This window comes from Phyllostomus hastatus, unplaced genomic scaffold (assembly GCF_019186645.2).
Source record: "Phyllostomus hastatus isolate PE091 unplaced genomic scaffold, TTU_PhHast_1.1 phas_contig_16, whole genome shotgun sequence".
NCBI lineage: Eukaryota > Metazoa > Chordata > Mammalia > Chiroptera > Phyllostomidae > Phyllostomus > Phyllostomus hastatus.
Genome location: NW_025333643.1, coordinates 24,353,969 through 24,377,440, shown reverse-complemented (window position 1 = coordinate 24,377,440; position 23,472 = coordinate 24,353,969). Strand labels below are relative to the sequence as shown.

At 37.7% G+C, this 23,472-nt stretch overlaps 1 protein-coding gene across 4 annotated transcripts in view; it reads left to right on the top strand.

Moving 5' to 3' along the window:
* SUCLG2 (succinate-CoA ligase GDP-forming subunit beta) overlaps positions 1–23,472 on the top strand; it is a 277,613-nt gene that overhangs the window by 141,955 nt on the left and 112,186 nt on the right. For 3 of the 4 annotated variants that reach the window (XM_045832400.1, XM_045832399.1, XM_045832401.1), the window contains 2 exons: positions 11,800–11,896; positions 20,952–21,113. In XM_045832400.1, the coding sequence (XP_045688356.1) occupies positions 11,800–11,896; positions 20,952–21,113 (259 nt within the window). The remainder of the gene's footprint in view (positions 1–11,799; positions 11,897–20,951; positions 21,114–23,472) is intronic. The other variant, XM_045832402.1, reaches the window with a different exon arrangement.

The following is a 23,472-nucleotide window of genomic DNA, read 5'->3' as shown; positions in this document are numbered from 1 at the left end:
AATTTCATCATCTCTCAAATGGGGATGATGCAATCCTAACTGAGAGGGTTGCTTCGAGGACTGAGTACACTAATGTGTGAAAGTGCTAATTCAGTACTTTGGAGAGGTCAGTGATTATTGTTTTTAATAGTGCACATTACTTATTGTTATTCTTTCATGGCTAATGGCCATTTAAGATGAGTGTTAATGGCATGAAGGTGATTTTTTACTGAGAACAACTAAAAACATGCCAATTTAGTAATTATATCCCTTGGCTTCAAGGACAGAAAAATTGACCTCCAAATTACTAACGGAGAGTCTGTTTTGGGCATCACAGTCCAGCACTGTTCTTTGTCCAGCCATGGAGCCTGACTGCACGTCTGCCCAGTCAGTTTCCTTGTTCCACAGCTAAATCAGAAGTTAGTGAATCTGTGTAAGTATATGTACCTCTATGTGTGTGTTTTTAACCCTAGGGCTCCAGGATTGTTACAGAGCATTTTCTTTCATTTAGTTGAGTAGTATTTCTCTAATAAAACAGTAGATATTGTACTTTTTACTTATGGTCCATTCTTTTTCTTTTGATTGATTCTATTTCTATAAGTTTAAGAATGACAATAAGACAAATCACAGTAGAGTGAAGCAGAATAAGACTTTAAGTATGCATGTGTTCCAAAAATGTATATGGAACCACAAAGACTCTGAAAAACCACAGCAATCTTGAGAAAGAAGAACAAGGTTGTAGGAATCATGCTACCTGATATCAAACTATACTAGAAGTCCATAGTAACCAAAACAGCATGGCACTGGTATAAAACAGGCATAGATCAATGGAATAGATAGAGAACCTAGAAATAAACCCATGCCTTTATAGTCTATTAGTATTTGACAGAGGGGGCAAGAACATATAAGGGGGTAATGATAGTCTCTTTAATAAATGGTGTTGGAAAAATTGATCAGATAGGTGCAAAAAATGAAACCAGAACACTTCTTTACACCATACACACATACACACAAAAAAAACCCTGAAAATGGATTAAAGACTTAACTGTTAGACTCAAAGCCATAAAAATTCTAGGAGAAAACATAGACAGTAAAATCTCAGACATTTCTTGTAGCAATATTTTTTCTGATATATCTCCTCAAGCAAGGGAAGCAAAAGACAAAATATACAAATAGGACTACATTAAACTAAAAAGTCTGCACATCAAAGGAAATCAACAAAATGAAAAGACAAACCTTGGAATGGGAGAACATATTCACCAATGATACATGTGATAAGGAGTTAATATTCAAAACTCATATAGAACTTATATAACTCATCCAAGAAAAAATCCAATTAAAAAAACGAGCAAAGGACCTGAATAGACACTTCTCTATTCAGACAGATGGCCAATAGACATGAAAAGATGGTCAACATCACTAATCATCAGAGAAATGAAAATTAAACCACAATGAGATATCACCTCATACCTATCAGAATGGCTGTCATCCATAAATCAACAAACACATGTTGCCTAGCGAGTATGTGGAAAAAGGGAATCCTCATGCACTGTGGGTGAGAATGCAGACTGGTGCAGTCACTGTGGAAAGCAATATGGAGTTTCCTCAAAAAATGAAAAATGGAACTGCCTTATGACCCAATGCTTCCACTGCTGGGAATATATCCGAAGAAACCTGAAACAGTCATTTGAAAGAATATATCCACCCCTATGTCAATTGCAGCATTGTTTACAATAGCTATAATTTGGAAGCAGCCTAAGTGCCCATCAATAGATGAGTAGATAAAAAAGCTTTGATACATTTGCACAATGGAATACGATTCAGCTTCAAAAAGGAATGAAATCTTACCCTTTACAACAACATGGATGGAGCTGAAGAATATTATGCAAAGTGAAATAAACCAATCAGAAAAAGACAAACACCATATGATTTCACTCATATGTGGAATCTAATGAACAAAAATCCCCAAATAAAATAGAAACAGACTCATAAGTACGGAGAATAGACTGACAGCTCTCAGATGGGAGGGGGTTGGAGGGCTATAGGACAGTGGTAAAGGGATTAAGCAAAACAAAATTTTGAAAAACCCAACTCATAGACATGGGCAACAATATGGTGATTACCAGAGTGAAAGTGGGTAGGGCAGGCAGAAGAGAGTAAAGGCAGTGACAAATGGTGATGGAAGGAGACTTGACTTTGGGTGGTGAACACACAATACCGTAAACAGATAATGTATTATAGAATTGTACACCTGAAACCTATTGGTTAATTTTATTAACCAATGCCACCCCAACAAATTCAATAAATTTCTTTTTTAAAAATTAAGAGAGCACTTGGGAAGAAAGGTTCCCTTGGAAAGCAAGAGTTTCAGGAGGTCAAAGGAACAGGATCATCCATTACTAACCCCAGTAGAAGATACAGTCAGGATTCAGTGAACAATTAGAGGAACTACTTGCCATTTCTGGGACTGGCGAAGAGATGCCAGGGTAGTGACCTGTTGAAAGGCAGGTGCCAGACTACTTCTGGGTAAGAAGTACAGTGGTTGATTTTCTCACTTGAGTATGAGGCCATAACTGTGCTATTTATTTATTAAAAGGCTCCTTGTGCAAGATTGGTGATCACTGGGTGTCACTCTCTCACATAGTCACTATGCTGTAGCTGCTCTGTGCCTCAGTAAGTTCCACATGTACTCAGTCACTATGTTTATGTACTCCATGTCCCTTTGAACATCTGTAGTGCTCTCAGTCATTTGCAGTCACCTTTTCTGGATGTTATTGGGCACAATGGCACAGACTTTTGCAATCTTCCTCAGTGCTGTCTTGCCAGGAGTGTGCTTTGCAGATATATTAAGTGCCTAAGAAACAGCTGTTAAGTGCATGAATAAGTGAAATAGCACATCGAGGATGTTCACTTTGAAGAGATTCCTCAGGAGAATAAATCTGAAGTGGGCCAAATCTGCCAATCACACAGTTTGAAAGTGCAGGAGGTGAAATAACAGGGTTCTAGAGAAGGCAATAATAATATCAGCACATCATAAGACACATCCCCCCAAAATTATAGGAGAATATTAAGAGTTATTTATAGCTGTTAAATGTCTGAATCATGTTTTCCCAGTGCCTCAAACATGATAGGTTTTAAGTGAGTTTCCTGTGGAAAGAAGATGAACATGCAAGTTCTTGGGGTTATTAATAGTCAATTGTCATTATAGATTTTTAATTACATGTATAAATTTATATATTTTCTTTCATTGCCGACTACATGAAAAGCTTTACATCTTCACTTGCTCAGCCAAGTTAGAGGGAGTACTGGGTGGGTGCTGCTCACCCTGCTGTGCCCTGGTGGTCAGTGATGAGTAACAGCCATGGTCAGGAACTCTGTGGACAGTTGTCAGCCTACTGGCAGCAACTGCAGAAAGGGGGAATGTGAAGGGGAGAGGGTATGATCTCAGAAGTAGATATGTTAGGATATATTCATCTACTGACACCAGTTATATTTGTAGACTGGAAAGTGGAATGTACGGCATAGGAGCTCCAAGAAATTGTATATTTGGGATCTCTGCTTTAAGATGCTTCTTCAAGCCACATTGATTGGTGAAATGTTCCAGAAAACCAGTGGAGAAGGCACCTGAGAAGGAAAAGCATTTTAAATGATGATTAAGATTATTAATTGCTGATCCTTTGGTAAAGAAATGGTATCTTAGAAGTCCCAAACAATTCAATATGACTCTGAAAGTTACTTAATTTTCATCTTTAATGTGGTTTAGGAATTTAGGGAGATACCTTGCTCATGGATGAACACGATATAAAATGATTATCTTATAAATTTAATTATATCTTTCCTGTGACTCATACCTGTTGTCTCTAAAATATGTAAGTTTTAATAAAATAAATATCACATTGCATATAAACTAGCACTTATGTGTTTCTAACAAAAATTTACTTCAGCAAGAATTGGTTGAAAAAGACTAAGGCCATGGGATAGCTGAATATGACAAAAAACTCACAAGTTTCTCAAGTGTGTCTTAGTTATCATCTATACTATTAATTTCTGAAGACATTGGCACCATGAGTTGTCAACTTGCCTCTCAGATTGAAGCTGATAAATGATCTAAGCATCCAATGGTCTAAGTTAAAACTTACCTACTAACACGTAGGCATGGTTGATAGCTCTGGCTAGCTTTAAGAACCATATGTGAATGTTGATATTAATGTCTGGAATGCAAGAAAAGTATTTCAAAATTGTTTAACTTGTTTTTTAATATATTTTGTTGATTATGCTATTACAGTTGTCCCATTTCCACCCTTTCATTCCCCTCCACCCTGCACACCCACTCCCACCCACATTTCCCCCCTTTAGTTCACGTCCATGGGTCATAAGTTCTGTAGCTTCTATATTTCCCATATTATTTGTGCCCTCCCTCTGTCTGTTTTTCCCTACTGTCTATGCTACTTATTCTCTGTACCTTTTCCCCCACTCTCCTCCTCCTACTCCCCTGTTGCTAACCCTCCATGTGATCTCCATTTCTGAGGTTCTGTTTCTGTTCTAGTTGTTTGCTTAGTTTCTTTCAGTTTTGCTTTAGGTGTGGTGGTTAATAACTGTGAGTTTGCTGTCTTTTTACTGTTCATATTTTTTATCTCCTTTTTCTTAGATAAGTCCCTTTAACATTTCATATAATAAAGGCTTGGTGATGATCAACTCGTTTAACTGGACTTTATCTGAAAAGCGCTTTTATCTGCCCTTCCATTCTAAATTAAAGCTTTACTGGATAGAGTAATCTTGGATGTAGGTCCTTGCCTTTCATGACTTGGAATACTTCTTTCCAGCCTCTTCTTGCCTGCAAGGTCTCTTTTGAGAAATCAGCTGACAGTCTGATGGGAACTCCTTTGTAGGAGATTGTCCCCTTATCTCTTGCTGCTTCTAGAATTCTCTCCTTATCTTTAATCTTGGTTAATGTAATTATGATGTGCCTTGGTGTGTTCCTCCTTGGGTCCAACTTCTTTGGGACTCTCCAAGCTTCCTGGACTTCCTGGAAGTCTATTTCCTTTGAACAGATTGGGGAAGTTCTCCTTTATTATTTCTTCAAATAACTTTTCCACTTGTTGCTTTTCCTCTTCCCCTTATGGTACCCCTATAATTAGAATGTTGGAATGTTTAAAGATGTCCTGGAAGTTCCTAAGCCTCTCCTCATTTTTTTGAATTCTTATTTCTTCATTATTTTCTGATTGTGTGTTTTTTTTCTTCCTTCTGGTCCACTCCATTGATGTGACACCCAGTTTTCTTTTCATCACTATTGGTTCCCTGCGTATTTTTCTTCATTTCACTTAGTGTAGCCTTCATTTTTTCATCTAATTTGTGACCAAAATCAACCAATTCTATGAACATCCTGATCACCAGTGTTTTGAACTGTGTATCTGATAGGTTGGCTATCTCTTAGTCACTTTAAAGTATTGGCTCTGGGGCTTTCATTTGTTCTTCTGTTTGAGCCGTCTCTCTCTCTCTCTCTCTCTCTCTCTCTCTCTCTCTCTCTTTTTTGGTCTGGTTGTGCCTATAATGTATGAGGGGTGGAGCCTTAGGTGTTCCCCCTCGGACAAGGCAACCCAGTTGCTGGTTTCTGATGTTGTATGTGGGGGCGGGGTCCGAGAGGGATCAATGGCTCTTGCTATGCTCTCTCTAGGACTTCAGTCCTCTCTGCCACTTCCCATAAGCAAATTGGGCCCTTCTGGTGCTGGTTCTCAGGTGGGTGGGCTTGTGTACAGTCTAGGACCCTGTGGGTCTCTCCAATGAACTCTCCTGTGAGGCTGGGAGTCTCTCTTGGCACCTCAACCCCCACAAGTGTTTTCAATCATTGCTTTTAGGCTTTATTTCCCGGTGCTGGGTCCATGGGTTGCACGGTCTATCTTGCTGCCCGTTTTCACCTGGTTTCTCTGCATGTGAATGTGTGACTTTGGATAGCCAGCTGCCTTGTGCACCTCACTGAGTCTGCTTGTTGTCTCCCCATGCCTGGGGTCTGCCAATAGCCGCCTGCACCCTGTGCGCCCCAGTCTGCCAGCCACCACTTTTTCCTGCCTCGACCCCTCTCCTCGGGGCTCCAACTCTGCCCCTCTTACCGGTTTGGGTGAGTGGTTGTTGGACTTCTGTACAGTTCAATTTTTCTGTCTGTTCTGGTTGTTTTTTTTTGTTTCTAAATTTTTGTTCTTAATTTTGGTTGTGCGAGGAGGCACAGTGTGTCCACTTACGACTCCATCTTGGCCGGAAGTCCTTTTAACTTGTTAAAACATTTTCAAAGACACTTAATATAAGTTATCATGGTTTCAAGCATATGACCTCAAAGATATTTGATTTTAGGCATTTTAGCTATTCAACTGTTTGTTACAACCTTAACTTTAAGTTGAAAAACAATAGCCTTAAAATAACATTAACTGGTGTCAAAAGGAAAGAAAACACATTTTTGCATAGTGTGGCTACAAACTCAGGTGGCAGTGGCAAACTGGCTGATTGTAAGTTACCTAGCAGAATGTTTTCTTTGATTAATGTTCAGTTTATTTTTTAAATTCAAAACACTTAAAAAAACAGGAAGGCTAACCTCAACTTGCCACTGGCTTTGCCATTTCCTATTTTACACATGGTCATACTGACACATCTCCTGTCCAGCCCTCATAGTCTCTTAGTGTGTTGTTTGTGGAATAAGGCATGTTCTCTCTCCAAGCCAGGCCGGCTCTCCCTTGCAGATTTTACAATAAGATATCATCATGCTTCAGCCCTGCTCAAAACATGTTTGTAGTTTGTCTTTGTACAAGAATAAACAATTACAACAGCAAAAAACCCCTCCCCCACAAATGCTGTGTTAATATATAATTACAATGGCATTAATGTGCAGAAAATTCAGGCTTCAGTGTAAGTTAGGTTGAGATAGACTTAAGAAATTTTGAAGCAAACCAGGTATCTATTGACAAATTAATGGATAAACAAAATGTGGTATATACATAAAATGGAAGGTTCAGTCTTAAAAAAGAGAGGGATAATTACATGTGCTGAGTATGGCTGAGCCTTGAGGACATTGCACTAAGTGAAATTAGCCAGTCATAAAATGATAAAGAGGTATGATCCCATTTACATGAGTTATCTGAATAGTCAAATTCATGACAGAAGATAGATTGGTGCTTGTTAGGCACTGGGGAAGGGGGAAATGGGGAGTTATTTAATGGGTACAGAGTTTCAGTTTTGATTGAAACTCACATTGCTCACATTGCAAGCATATTTTTGACTTAGAAAACCCTTACAAGTGCAAAAAACATTCAACAGTGTGTCACTTATCAGTTTACACTGTAGCTCAAATAAAACATTTGGAATTTTAGAAAGTAAACATCAAATAAAGGAAATTTTAGAGAGTATTTGAAAAAATAATAGAAGGATTGTTTTAACACTCAAAGTGGTACCAGCCTTTTTAAAGTCTGACACAAAGTCAGAAGCTATAAAAAAGAAAGAGTGACAGGCTTCCGGCCAAGATGGAGACGTAGATAAATACACTTTACCTCCTTGCACAACCCAAAGGACAACAACAAATTTAAAATTAAAAAAATAACCAGTATTGCCAGAAAATGAAATGGCATGGTAGTCAGACAACCAAGGAGTTAAGGAAGAAATAGTCATCCAGACTGGTAGGAGGGGCAGAGACAGGCAGCCGAGGGCAGGAAGGACTCCTGGCAAGGCGATGGCTAGAAGACCAGGCAGTCCCACATTTGCAAGTGGATAAACCAGGAGGGAAAACTGGGGAGTGAGATATACCACACAACACAGGGTTCCAGCATGGGGAAATAAAGCCTCAAAACCTCTGACTGAAAAAAACCTGTGGGGGTGAAGCGGAAGGAGAAACTCCCAGCCCCACAGTAAAGTTCCTTGGAGAGACCCACAGGGTCCTAGAACATACACAAACCTACCCACCCTGGAAATCAACACCAGAAGGGCCCAATTTGCTTATGGGTAGTGGGGGAAATGACTGAAAGGTGGCAGAGAGTTGAGCAAGTGGCATTGTTCCCTCTCGGACCCCGCCCCCCCCACATACAGTGCTGTGCCACAATGCAGAGACCTGGGTTGCCCCACCCTGGTGAATACCTAAGGCTCTATCCCTTACTATGTAACAGTCATACCCAGATTAAAAAAAAATATGGTCCAAATGAAAGAACAGATCAAAGCTCCAGATGAAGACATAGCTAACCTATTATATGCAGAGTTCAAAATACTGATAATCAAGGTGCTCACAGAAGTGGTTGAGTATGGTTAAAAAATAGAGGAAAAAGTGAAGGCTGTGAAAAGTGAAATAAAGGAAAATGTACAGGGAACCAGCAGTGAAGGGATGGAAACCTGGACTCAAATCAACAGTTTGGACCAGAAGGAAGAAATAAATATTCAGCGGGAACAGAATGAAGAAACAAGAATTTAGCAAAATGAGAGGTTTAGGAACCTTCAGGAAAACTTTTAATGTTCCAACTTCCAAGTCATAGAGGTGCCAGAAAAAGAAGAGGAAGAGCAAAATGTTGAAAAGTTATTTGAAAACATAATGAAGGAGAACTTCCCCAATCTGGCAAAGGAAAGAGACTTCCAGGAAGTCCAGGAAGCTCAAAGAGTCCCCCAAAAATTGGACCCAAAAAGCACACACCAAGGCACATCATAATTACATTACCCAAGATTAAAGATAAGGAGAGAATCTTAAAAGCATCAAGAGAAAAGGAGAAAGTTACCTACAAAGGAGTTCTGATAAGACTGTCAGCTGATTTCTCAAAAGAAACCTTTCAGGCAAGAAGGTGCTGGAAAGAAGTATTCCAAGTCATGAAAGGCAAGGACCTACATCCATGATTACTCTATCCAGTAAAGCTATTATTTAGAATGAAAGGGCAGATAAAATGCTTCCCAGATAAGGTCAAGTTAAAGGAGTTGATCATCACCAAGCCCTTATTATATGAAATGTTAAAGGGACTTATCTAAGAAAAAGAGGGAGATCAAAAATATGAAAAGTAGAATGACAACAAACGCACAGCTATCAACAATTGAACCTAAAAAAACTAAAATGAATTGTGCAAACAACTAGAACAGGAACAGACCCACAGAAATAGTATCACATGGAGGGTTATCAGTGGCAGAGGTGGGGGAGAAAGGGGGAAAAGACACGGGAAATAAGAAGCATAAATATTGGGTACAAAATAGATAGTGGAAGATTTAAGAATGGTATGGGAAATGGAGAAGCCAAAGAACTTATATGTATGACATATGGACATGAACTAAGGTCGGGGAATGATGGTGGGAGGTGGGTACAAAGCAGAGGGGAATAAAGGGGATAAAAAAAAATAGGACAACTGTAATACCATAATCAGTAAAATATATAAAAAAATAAAATAAAATATGAAAACATGACTTTATTATTATTAAATTTCCATGTGGCAGAAGTAACATCATGGGCTACTGTAAAAGAAAAGTATTTGCAATTGATATAAAATAATTAGCTAATTCCTTCATGTAACAATACCTCATTAATTAATGAGATAAAGACTTAACATCTCAACAGATAAATGGACAGAATTCACAGAAGAGGAAATACAAATGTCTCTTAAGCTCATAGAATAATTCTCAAATTCATTTCCTAATATGAGTAATTTAAATTAAAACTACAAATGGAATGTGCATTTTTCACCTGGCACGCTGGCCAAGATCCAGATGGCTGTTGGTTATGATTAAAATGGTAGTCTCCACAGACCGGGTTTGTGGGAGGGGATTTACTGGCAGCTTTTACCAAATACAATATCTGATAACCTTTTATTATTAAAATTCCCACACCCCTCTTTGTTCCATTGCTGGGAAGTTATCCTGCAGGTGTTTAATCACATGTATGGTGTCCTTGCAGAAATAGGTCAGGTGACATTTGAAGGAACATCAGACTATTAGAAACCACACAGCCATTATTAAAGAGCCAGGTTAAATGAGTTGTGATACATCCATACAATAAGATACTATGCAGCCACTTAAAAGAATAAGATTCCTCTATTTGTGTGGCTGATGAAGGCTTTTTAAAATCTACTAGGAAAAGAAAGAAGGTATAGAACCAAATTTGTTCTTTTATAAAAGATGAGTGAAAAATACACATGCTTGCATATGCATAGAGTATCTCTCAGTGTATTACCAAGTGGTAAGGTGGCTGCCATAGGAGTTGAGTGGGAGCTGCGTGGCCAGGGAGTCCAGGAAGGCTCAGGGGGAGACTTTGATGTGCCTTGGGAATTTTGTGTCATGCATGTGTTATCCTCGCCCCCACTTAAAAGTATTCAGTTTTATTGTTTATGTATATTTGTTTATTTATGTCCACTGGGTTTCAAATTAGGATTTAAGGAAGTTTGCAAATATACATAAAATAAATAATGAGTTCCATCTCCAGTTCTTCAGTCAATACTGGAACAAAGAAACTACTCTCAGCATTTGCCCCAGTGGGATTTTATTCTGAGGATTCAGTTACACAGTCACATAGATGTTATAAGAGCTCAGATGCTTCAGAGTGGACAGCGAGGCCATGTGGAGCTAAACAACAACAGGCAGTTAGTTATTGGTTGTTACCTGCATGCTTGGGGAACAAGGGGAGGTGGTGGTGTTAACTGCACCCTGGGATACAGAAGCTAGAGCCCTGGTGGGCCTGTCTGGTAGGAGCTAAAATCAGCACAAGAGATGCTGCCCCACGGAGAAAGATGGGGGAAGAAACTTCCCAGCTTTGCCTTCCCCCCTCTCCTGGCTCCCACTGCTGCTTCCCATGTGCAGAGCTAAGCCCAAGAGCCTTAGGAACTCAGCCTCCAAGATTCAGCTCCAATATACAGAATAGAGATAGGAGAAAGCCAAATAATGTTTCTGAGGACAAATTGTGTAGGGCTGGGGTGATAAGCAAAAATGCAGCAAAGCAAAAGCCATGACTAGGAAATAAGATGGAATCAGGAATAAGACTGATGGCCAACACTCAGCTGTGACTGCACAGCCTTGCTGTGTGATGCCTCAGGCTGTGTACACTGCAGCTATGAGCCTTCCAGGGCTGTGTCATGCCTCATTCATGACATCTTCTTACCCAAGCTCCAGTTCACACAATGCCAGCATGCTGGGACAGGCAGTTTATAAATCTTGGTTGAAAGTGAATGAGTGAATGAACTTCAAGCAGAGTGAGAAAAATGAGGTAGGACTTAACATCGGGGAAACTTTGGATATTCTTGCTCTCTGTGGTTTATGCCTTTGAGACAAACTTTTCCATGTGAACTGCTGTTCATTAACTGCACTATGTAGGACTTTCCTCTTCTTTTCTTGCAATAGTTTCCATTAGACACAATAATTGTTGTTTCACAGATTATAGGTTTGGATTGATGGATATAATAACTTTTATTCCAACATAATTAGGAAAACCTAGTCATTATAAACTCTCAAAATCATATTTACCTTTTACTTAAATAAAACTTGTTTGTGTTAACGATTGTAGCTCACATTGTAGCATAGCTTGGCTAATATTGACATGACAATTTACAGAAAGATTAATAGTACTTCAGGCCATACTGAAAGTATTTTCTTGATAATGACCTGTTGTGGTGTCTGGAGGAAAGTTGAGCAATTCCTTCTAATGAATAGCAGTGGAAATTAAAACAATTATTATGCTTTTCTGTTTTTCTGTTATTTTCTGTTTTTTACTTCAGAAAACCTAACAGAAAATAAAGACATAGCATGTTATTTGTAATATTTCATTAACCCAGCAGAATAAATGTTCTTTTACTTCTTTGGTGTAATTTCATTTCACTTGATCACATTTAGGCTGCAGATCAAATTAAGAAGCTGTATAATCTCTTCCTGAAAATTGATGCTACTCAGGTGGAAGTGAACCCCTTTGGTGAAACTCCAGAAGGACAAGGTAAAAAAATAAATGAGAGAAAACAAATGATTATAATTATTTATGCAAACTATAAATTATACAAAATACTGTAGTAGCAGCTCTGCATTAATTTCTTTCAGTAATTTAATTTCTGCTATAGTTTCAAATGCTCCCATGATGTAGTTGAACATTTCACCACTTGAATTTGTTTATAAACAAATGCCAAGCTTCAGAGGAGGCTACTTCTTGTTTATTTAGAGACATCCATCCTCCAGCACCCCATTATTTTTTGAGGCAAATCACTCTGGTAAAGATTTGGGTGAAAACAGGAGCCACTGCACTTGGGTGTAACAAATGTATATGCTTTTATGACCCACTTGAAGCTTTTTAGTTTGTCCTCTTCTATATAAATTTACTTTGTGTCACCTTCTGGATGTATACCATCTTGGTGAAGCCCCTGGTACCCCACCATCCAACTGTTTCACCTTACTTGATTATGACCTTATACTTCAGAAGGAGGCATTTTTGTGAGGAAGGTTTTTCTTATCCATCAGGTACTTGGAGAGTATAAATAACTGTGTTATAGCTCAGCACCCACCACTAGCACTTTGTTCTGCATACAGAAATTATTTAATAATTCAACATTGTTATTAACATATTAATTAAATAATGTTAATTATTAATTCAATATCCAAAGCTTGTGTTTGTGCATAACATTGGAGTTATAAGGTAGATAAGGTAGTGATACCAGAAACTAAGTTCCGTGAGCCTTGTCTTTTTTAGTATATTTTACCCTCAATGTCTTCCATGCTGCCTAGAATGTTGCGGGCAGTTAGTAAATAGGGATTTGCCATTGGATAGGTAAATGAAGTGATCTGTTATATGCAAATACAATCAAGTTGTAGACCAAGGTGAATGGGACTTTTGTGTTTGTGTGTGTATGTTTTCATGCTTTAATTCAGAGCTGTCTGTTGCAGGTACAGCTCTGTCTGAACAAAAGAACAAAGGAAACAATCGTGAATACCCCTCTCCACTTACCCCATTCCCAGATCCCCTGATGAAAGGGATGGCTGAATATGATAAAGAGTGCACTGTGCCCCTAAGTCAGTGGGGATCATGAGGTCACTGGGAAGTGGCCCCTCAGAAGCCCTTTGCCCTAGCACCTTGTTTTTGCCCACCTGTCCCCAAATTGCTGTCACATACCCATGTGTGAGTGATGTTTGGGAAGAGTATTCAGTGTTTTAGAGTCTGGGTCCAGATTCAGGATCTTCATTCCTGGCCACAGACCTAAGTTAAACCTCATAGTTGTTCCTCTTTTTTTTCTTTTTTCTCTTTTCTCCAAAAGGGTGGTTGTCAAAATGAGGTAACTGGTGTTTGTGTAAGCATCCACTGTCAAACACAAAAATAAAATGTAGTTCCTGACATTCATAAAATGTAATTCCTTTTCTGAGGTACAGCAGTTGTCCAGGAAGGGTATATATAGACTTTATCTTTTTGTCTATTTGTTTTGTTGTTGTTGTTTTAAACATTGCAAATTAGGATAGGCAAAGAGCTCATGTTAAGGAAGTAATTGAAATATTGTATTTCATGGTTTACACAAGTTACGACCAGATAAAAATTTGTAGTAGATCATTTATAAACAAACTACCTTATTCATAAATATTTTTAAGCATTTAAAACTTGGCTGTGAAATATCTTTAGTATATCATAGACAGGAAGTCATTTGAACTTTTGAACTTTTTTGAACTCTATGTCAACTACTATGATAAACTTTTACTTATATTCTTTTTTATTACTTAAACCAATTGTGCAGTTAGGAGTGTTGTTTTCATTTTATAGAGGACTGAAAAATTAGCTCCCGCGTGAGCAATTACCTGGGATTTGAACCCATGTCTCTCTCACTACAGTGTGTATTATGTTGATTTTATTATGCCAGGCTAACTTACAGTGACCTGCCTTTTTTTCTTTTCTTTTTTGAATCAGAATTGAATCTGATTCAATTTGCTTTCATCTGATTGATCTAGAAGTATTTCTAGTTTGGGACTATCAGTCGAAATTCATGCTGCGCTGAGTGACTGATAATTAAATCCAAGAAATGAAAGAGAAGGAAGTTCAATATACATTCTTAAAGGTCATATATTGCTTTTCAAACTAATATGAACAATAAACCTGGTTATTTCATATTAAAAAGATGGAAATTCAGCCATGGAGTGGGATAAAAATTAGGCTGTAATACTATTTTCATTCAGTCCTTTGGGAAGTTGTCAGTCACAGAATATGGTCTGGCAACAGGGAATGGAACGGGTGTGAAAACCTTTTCCTACTGGGTATTTGTAAAACCTTGTGAAATCTGTAGATTTCTTTTAAATTATTAAGACAAAGAAAAATTCTTGAGCTTTTTTGAAGGATTCATCATAAAATACAGTCCATGTATACAGTTCATTAAAACATAAGTCTTATGTGATATTTTTAAGAGCAAAATTATCTAGCTCTTAATTTGTTCATTGTACCATAAAAAGTTCAGCTATTGAATTTAATTACAATTAAATGAGTGTGTTGGTTTATGACTCTAATGATCAGTAGTCAAATAAACCCAATTAGGAAATGGTGATTAATGACCAAATGTACAAATTGATCTTCATCATTTTCACAATCCCCTAAAGCAGTCCTTTATTTAGGAGCTGTGAAAGCAATCATTTATATCTTAGCAATATTGATAATCTTAATATTTAATGTTTTCATTTAGATCAGTAATAGGAAGATATATAAGCCTTCACATTAAAACTTTGGTTTAATAATTACTCTTTTAATTTAGAAGTTTAAGGAGCTAGGCATCACACCAAACATTTTTACTTTAATCTTATTCATTATGAGCATCACTGCAAGAGAATTTTTTCAGTCTTCCATTGCTTGATGATGAACATTTTTTAAGAATCCAAGTGCTTGGTCATATATATGCAGATGATACTGGGTTGAATGGGAACAATAGCCTTGATATATCTGTGCTGCTAGGTCACCCATAGGACATTGTTGACATTGAGAAAGAACTGTCTAGGAATGATTTTTTCCAACATGATTTATAATCTGATTCAAAGAATATGATTTGGCACTACTGACTGTAAGTAGTTTAGTGACTGTCAGTTAGGTCTATAATGGTTATTAGTGATAGAAACCTCCATCAGCCTAGTTTTTGTGAAAAAGTCTACAATGAGGGAGGTATACTTATTTTACTCATATAACAGGAGTAGTCTTAAGGAGTGGACTGGCTTAATTCATGAAAGGAATCAGGGATTCTGTGGTCCTTTCAGCCCTGCTTACCTCTGAATCGGTGCTTTGTCAGCCAGGCTGCTGCAGGGCAGCAGAGAGTGCTCTAGTCCTCATGAAGCTTCTCCAGCAACCGTAGCAACCTCCCAGGCTATTCTGATCAGTCCTGCTTGCGTCACATGTTCATGCCTAGACCAGCCGCAGTTGAACTCACGTGGTATAGGAGAAAGGCAGTTTCTTGATGGAAAAGGGGACACTGAGTCAAAACATGTCTACTAGGATGACCTAACTTATTGAAATGAAAATAAACTGTTCATTAGTCAAAGAGAACTTAACTATTTTTCTTGCTTGTCCATTTGCAGTGCTAGAATTAATTCATTAAATTGTGACCAAGTTAGGAACAAATTCTTTTATTATTATTTATTGACTTATTCACTCATTTTCTTATTTTGTAAGCCACTGGGATTGTATGTCTTATTTCATTTCTTCCCACTTTGAGCCAGATCTTCTTGCACATAGGCTCCTGTCTTTAAAATAATGTTTCTCAATGGAAAAGGTGGGCATTTTGGTTTCTAGAAGATGTTTTACAATGTCTAAAAACATTTTTTTCATTGAGATATAATTGACCTATAACATTATGTTAGTTTCAGGTATATAACACAACCACAGTAAGTCTAGTGAACATCCATTTTTGTTTGTCACAACTTGAGGTGCACGTCGTCGTTACCTGTTCCTAGGGGACAGAGGGCAGGGATGTTGCCAAACATCCAGTAGTGCATAGCATAGCACCTCCCATGAGAGAATGATCTCATGCAACATGTCAGTAGTCCCCGGATTAAGAATACCTCCTCTAAGGCATCTCTGTCAGTTGGAACACACATTTGTTCACCAAGCTAAAGGAATGAAACCCCATTTAAAACAGTGACTCTCTGGCCAAAATTCCATGAGAACTAACTTAAGGCTGGGTTGAAGTTCACTGGAACATCACATCCCTTTCTTGCTTTAGATTAATTTCCCTAAACAGCAATGCTGTTGCTTGTGTTAGCAAGTGCCCATGTTGTCAGTGGGTGTTTCTCTGTTTCTGTCTTTATACATAGGAATTCTATTTTCAAGAACATTTTCAGTTCTCTACCTATCCCCAAACCCCCATCACTCCTCATGCCTATTTTCTGTTTTCACAGCAACTAAAAAAAGTTCTAAAAAGTTTAAAACTCTTGGAACATCAATATTTAATGAAAAGTGGGACCAATGTGAAAGTATCAGCATTTTAAGGCCACTTTGGCAAGGTGCATTTCAATAGTACATTATAGTTATTTGTCACAAATCAAATACAGTACATTGCTTGAAGACAGATTATTTTTCAAACTAATTATGGCAGTCTTATTTCCTGCTGTTTTATGTTTCTTTTGTGTGAGTTCCCCTCTGAAATGTAGTTTTCTTTTGTTTAATTCCATGGCACATTCTTCTGGTAAAACTCTGGGGTCAGAGGCTGCTAACTGCCAGCCATGTTCTTCATGGAGGTTGTTGAATTAGCAGCTCACAGAATCTCACACCACAGAACAAAACAACAAAAACACCCTGTGAATATAAGTGCCACAGCTTTCTTTGATATTTGCTCAGAAAGAAAATTCATTTGTATAACCTATCAAGCATGTAACAATGTGCTTTTGATGGTGAAAATTGTTTTATAAATATTAATAGGTGTGTTTTTCACCCACTTTGTACACAGAATGGCCTTTGTTCAAGTTGAATTTTCTAAAGAATTGAAGTTTTATTATTGTTACATTGAAAATCTTCATGTCTGAACCAAGCTCAGCATCTCTAAAAATATATTTTACCATAGTTTGTTATTTTATTAAATGAAAAAGCTAAGGTTTGAGCAAGCAAGTTTGTTTTCTTGCCATGCTGTTGAAAGTGGCATCAGTCCATTTTTACCACACTAGTTCTCAGCATGTACTCAGAGGGGTCTTACAGGGGCAAATAAGCATATAAGAGTCAGTCAGTATTCAGGGATTAATCTACTTTTGTGCTAATTGCAATTTTTTGTTTATTTTGCTTGTTATGCTTTTTTTTTGTTTGTTTTCAAGTTAGTAGGATGCACTTTCCTAAGTTTCTCACTCACCATAATAAATATGGTACCTAAGGCAACTTTCTCACTTTAAAGCAGGGTACTAATGTGACAAGAACTGTGACCTAGCAGGAATGGGCAGCCTTTTTCTGTAATGGGCTGGCTAATCTCTGTTGCAGTTACTCATCTATGCTGTGGGACTCTTGGGAGAGGAGCTGCAGAGATATATAAATGAACTGATGTAGTTTCATTCTAGTAAAACCCAGTTCACAGAAACAGACAGTGAACTGACCTGAGTCATCGTGCTTGGCCACCCCTGACTTTGACTCTCTCTTGGGCTGTTATATACCAATCTGTAGCCACCCTGGCCTTATGCAGTGGTGAATGTGATTTGAGGGTCGATAGAGCCATCTCTTCATCCTTCAGGAGAAAATTTCCTTTTTTGTCAATTACAACACCTGAAATGCCAGCCCTTAAAATTCTTTCTGTGAGAAAATTCTTAGGGGTTAAGAAGGTAATCCAAAACTGAGTTGCTACTCTCAAAGCCTAAATCTTTTGGGGGGGTTGTGGAGTGAGGGGAATAAGAAAGTGCATGAACTCTTTTAGACACATACTTGGATTCTAAGGGTGGCATTTTATTGAAAAACCATTGTAACCTGCACAGATGTAAACTCCCCGAGGCATTAGTTTAGATTTATTCTAAATAGAAGTTCAGGATTATAAGGGAATGGACAAAGTGCAGGTCATTTTAAGAGAGAGGAGTCCTATATAGTCTGGGCTGCAGCAGCAGGAAGCTCTGAGTGCATGAAAACACTGTGCGTGTAGAGAATGGTTGTGGTAATGATAATGGCCCATGGGTGCCAGTTGTCTGTGAGGCTGAATGCTTTGCGAACCTTCTCTTTCCAGCAACACCATGCAGTACAAAATACTCTGCTCCCCATTTTATACATAAGGCTGCCGGGCTTAAGGGAGGTGATTGGCTGCCTGACTAGGAGGTGCCAAAGTTGTAACTCATACAGACAGGTGTTTTGATGTTAGAGTATATTAAATGGTCAAGTTCAAAGAAAAAGTTTCAGGAGTTATCATCATATGTTATATTCAGTTTATGTTATCATCATAAACTGAAGTAGTAAAACAAGAAAGCACTTTTTATGTTTGGGACTACTTCTAAAATGTTAAGCAAATATAATAAATATATGTCTGATGTACCTTCTTATTTCCATCCAGTCCTTATTCCCTTCACTCCAACCCCCCCAAGAGATTTGGGCTTTGAAGTTGGCAACTCAGTTTTAGATTACTTTTTCTTAACTCCTAAGTCCGCTGTCTGTTTATGTAGGTATTTAACTTTCCAAAGTACTTGGACACATACGTTGACCTAGGTATGTCACTTAGTTTTCCCTACAGAAGGAACAATGAGCAGGGAGCCATTGTAGATAACACCTTTTATCCCACAAGTATGATACCTGTAGATACATCTTTACTCCTCCCGATAGGTATCCTTTTCATCCCATAGTCACCACCTTGAAGCTCTGGTTAAACTCTAAAGTTCTCACAAGGTGGTCCCCAAGTAGTCAGCTCATTTCTGTATTTGGCATATACATCATATCACAGGAAGAAAGCATCTTGAAAATCTGGGTTTGCAGACATTTAGCTGGGCCTGCCTTTTGAATTTTGCATACATATTCATTAATATTGCTCTCTCTCAAGTTGCTTATAAGTATAGTCTTTGTCAGAGCAAAGATCAGCCTGGACCTCTTTTGATTTACTAGTTTATTGATCTTGACCAAGAATTCTTTTATTTGAATCTTTTCTCTTAGGAAGCTAATTTGGTAGCTTTTGCCCATTCATTTTTAAGGTGTCAGTTACAAGTAGTCTTGCCAATGAGTAATGGAGAAGCTATAGTTACTAATAAATTAATTAAAATGTATTTATAGACCCAGTGGACAGCCAAGAATGAAGTTGCTTTTCTATTGATTATTACACAGGTCATTAACTGCTGAGAAAATGCCATTGTAGCAAGCAGAGAACATTGGCCAATTCCTATGGTAATTGTAAGAATCCATTATTAAGATTTCAGTGTCCTGGAAAGTAATTACTCATTTGCTCCATGTATTCACAGTATGGTTGGACATTTTGTGGCAAGACTAAGGACTCAGGCAGACATTAACTTCCATACAAGATTCTCTCTTGTCAGTCAGTGCTACTTTAAATAATTTGTGGTTTGGACTCTTATTTATGCTGAGTATTCTTAGATGTTTATATGCTAGATCTACACAGATTAGTATCAAAGTACTTGATTATGGTAGAGAGACCCTGGGGGAAAACCACTCCTTAGGGTCCTTAACCCCAGGATGTCAAAATGTAACAATATTTTATTTCCATAGGAAACAAATGGGATCCACAGACTACACTCATTGCTTTTGATTGAAATGTGCCAGGGCCGTTGTTTCCTTTTTAAGAGTTAGGTGTCTATCTGTGATGCTGCAGGTGAAGAGTAACATCTGTGAATTCTTGGTCAGAGATCCCTGCCTATCAATATCCCAAGTAAAGTAAAGGGAGTTATGATGGAATGGCATTAAAGATAACTAACATCTACCCTAAGTAGATACACTAAAAAGGATCAGATCCCAGAAACCATTGCACCACCCACCTCACTACACTGTCTCCCTGATTGTATATATGGAAGATCAGATCTCCTGTAAATCAGGGAAAACACTCTGCAGTCCATCCTTATCACTGAGTGAATTTCACTGTTTCCAGGGCCATAGGCCACTGAAAGTGTTGAGACTCCCAGCACCAGGGAGTGGGGATGGCATTACTGATGATGCCTGGCAACCTTGCATCGTATCTGACCATTCTTAGTCTCTTAGTGTTTTATAACTTGAATCAAAAGAGTCATGTCCTGCACACATCAAGATGATGGTACTTATTTTAGTAGACCCTAAAGTAAGTATATCAGCAATCTAGGGATTATTTCCATTTTCCAAGTAAGAAAACTGAGGTCTAGAGAGGAAGTCGGTTATTATTATTAATTTTTTTTACCAAAGCTACCATTTGCCTTTTTACAACATCTTTCAGAAATACTGGTAAGGATACAGATTAAATAAAACCTTTACTCTTCATCATCAGAAGAAAGACAAAAACAGAATTAAGTGTTCATGTCTAGCTAGCATCTTTTGCATCAAAGGGAAAGGTGATGATCATGGTTAATTACTAAAAATAAGAAATATAGTAGGAATAGGTCATCAAAGCTTTATGTAGCTAGCAGTCTTAGCTTTTTTTTTTTAAGATTTTATTTATTTATAGAGAGGGAAGGGAGGGAGAAAGAGAGAGAGAGAGAAACATCAATGTGCAGTTGCTGGGGGCCATGGCCTGCAACCTAGGCATGTACCCTGACTGGGAATCAAACCTGTGACACTTTGGTTCGCAGCCCGTGCTCAATCCACTGAGCTACACCATCCAGGGCCAGTCTTAGCCTTTAATGGCTAATAGCAACTTACATTATTTTCTGGAATAGAGACCAACAGATATAAATTATTCTGTTCCTTGTTAGAATGTAAGTCCCTTGAGAACAGCTACCATTTCATATTTGTCTTTGTAGCTCTGAAGTTTAAGGTCAAGAAAGCCACAACAGCTTTTCCTGTCCATATTATGAGATAGGACGGCAATATCTTTTATTTTTCTCTTGTGCCTGCAAGCCTATAGAACTTAATTGTAGATTATAAGAGATAATCATATGTCTTCCTTTTTTAAAAACTTTAGTTGTCTGTTTTGATGCCAAGATAAACTTTGATGACAACGCAGAATTCCGACAGAAGGACATATTTGCTATGGATGACGGATCAGAAAATGAGCCCATTGAAAATGAAGCTGCCAAATATGACTTAAAGTACATAGGACTGGATGGGAATATTGCTTGCTTTGGTAAGAAATCTGTTATATCAAAAGAATGATTTGTGGATTTTTGCAGAATTCAGGAAGTACCGATTTCTGACATGTTATTTTCTAATAGCAAATAAACGTAAGGTATTTTTGTACTCAAAAGTCTTAGGATACAATTCAACGTTTCTTCTCAAAGTTTATTTTGGTCAGTGGTCACTGGTTTAAACAGGGTTTCTCAGCCCTGGCAGTACTGACTTTTTAAGTGGGAGACTTCTTTGCTGTGGGGGTTGTCCTGTGCATTTTAAGGTATTCAGCAGTATCCCTTGGCCTTTAAGTGCCACTAGTACCCTCTACTTGTGACAACCAAAGTGTCTCCAAACATTGCAGAGTATCTTCTGATAGGCAGTATCATCCAAGTTGAGAACTACTATTCTAAAGCATCTCAGTTAAACTTACCTTAATAACAACTGGAACCTTTTGTGCTCCAGGCAGTGTCAGTATTGTAGGAACTATTCTGAAATTTGGGTTCAGATAAAATTACTTTCTCACAGGAAATAGAAGAGAACATGTACTTTAATCATTATTCTCAAATTTCAGTTTCTTTGATAACCAAATGATAAAATGTTTAATCCATTATACAAGTTTATTAATAAAACAGTTGAAAGCCCTGGCAGGCGTAGCTCAGTGGATTGAGTGCGAGCTGTGAACCAAAGCATTGCAAGTTTGATTCCCAGTCAGGGCACATGCCTGGGTTGCAGGCCATGGCCCCCAGCAACTGCACATTGATGTTTCTCTCTCTCTCTCTCTCTCTTTCTCCCTCCCTTCCCTCTCTAAAAATAAATAAATACAATGTAAAAAAAATTAAAAAATAAAACAGTTGATTTTGTCATACTTACCTAAATTTGTGAAAATGGCTTATTCAGTTGAGGTAAGAATGGTTCTATAGAGGCAACACAACTTTTGTTATTGTCTATATCATGTAGTACTGAGATTTATATGCTTCTGTGTTATGTTTGAATGAATTTATTGCACTGGGAACTGAGATCTTAATTTTAATGGAATTAAAGTAAAAATGATTTGTAGCTCATTAAACCAATAGTATTATTATATTCAGAACAGAACAGACCTCATCCAGTAGTTTGCCATTCAATACAATAGGAAATGACATCTAATTACAAGTGATACCAAAAGCTCTTGCTTTGTATTGGAGCAATAGCTGGGATATGCCCATCACACACATCATTCTGATCTTGGTAAGCTAATGTGCTCTCAATATTTGTAGGCATTTAGAAAGGAGAAAGTTATAATGGCATATTTAGAACATATTAAATACAGATGCTTTGTACCCTCTGTATGAGTGTGAATGATTTGACCAACTTAGCCAACACATTTTAAATTGCTTTAAGATCCTATATAAACCATTTTTGTTTTAGTTGATCCCAAAATAATTAAATTAGTCCCAGTTCAATTGTCTGGGGAATTCAAGGGTCTGAAAAAAAGTGAAAGGTACTTCACCTTCAGTTTCTGCTGAGTTCAGATTTGCTTTCAGACCCTTCCCTCCCCTCCCCTCCCCTCCCCTTCCCCTTTTTTTTCTAACCTGAGGAAAGTAATTTCATATAATTAAGCATAAAAATCAGAAGTACAATTATGTGATCAATAAAACCTAATTATGGAAAATAAGAATTTTATGTTAAAACTCTTTACTTGGTTTTTAAAGAAAAGCTCATAAAATGTTAGCACATGTTTATTCTAGTTGTACTGATCGGGTTGCTACTGAACATTTTTAATATTATGTTGAAAAAGGGACAGGGGCATAGGAATGTTGTTTGAGTTGTCATTTGTTCATTTGTTTTCTGACTTCGTCCTGATGACATGTAAACATGGGTGGTTGCACTCAGTATGAAAGTGGGTGGAATCCTGTTGATGTTGAGATGCCCATGGTTCAGCCCCAGAGGGATGCCACATTCAAAGGGATGTTTTCTCAGCAAACAAAAAATTAAAAGAATTCCATTTTTACTTAAGTCTCCTAAAGGACATTAAAAGAATCTAACTCATAGCCCCTAGTTATTTTTCACAGCTTTTTTCTCTCTTTTCTGATTCTCTTGAATTCTATACTTTCCAGAATCTAAAACTTGCTCCTTTATTACCATTCAATACAATAGAAAAAATTATTACTAACTAGCCCAAATTGGTAACTCATTTAAACTCTTCCCTTTTTGCCATTTCCCAGATTTATTTAACTTTTGAATAAATCTATCTCCCCATTCCCAGGTCTTTTTTGGGTATTCTTTGTAGGCACATTTTCTGATTCTTTATTCTAAAAGTCTGTGAACTTATCTGGTTGAATAGAATTCCAAAGAGGGCAGAAATTGGCCCCTTATGACAGTGTTCTCTTTTGCAG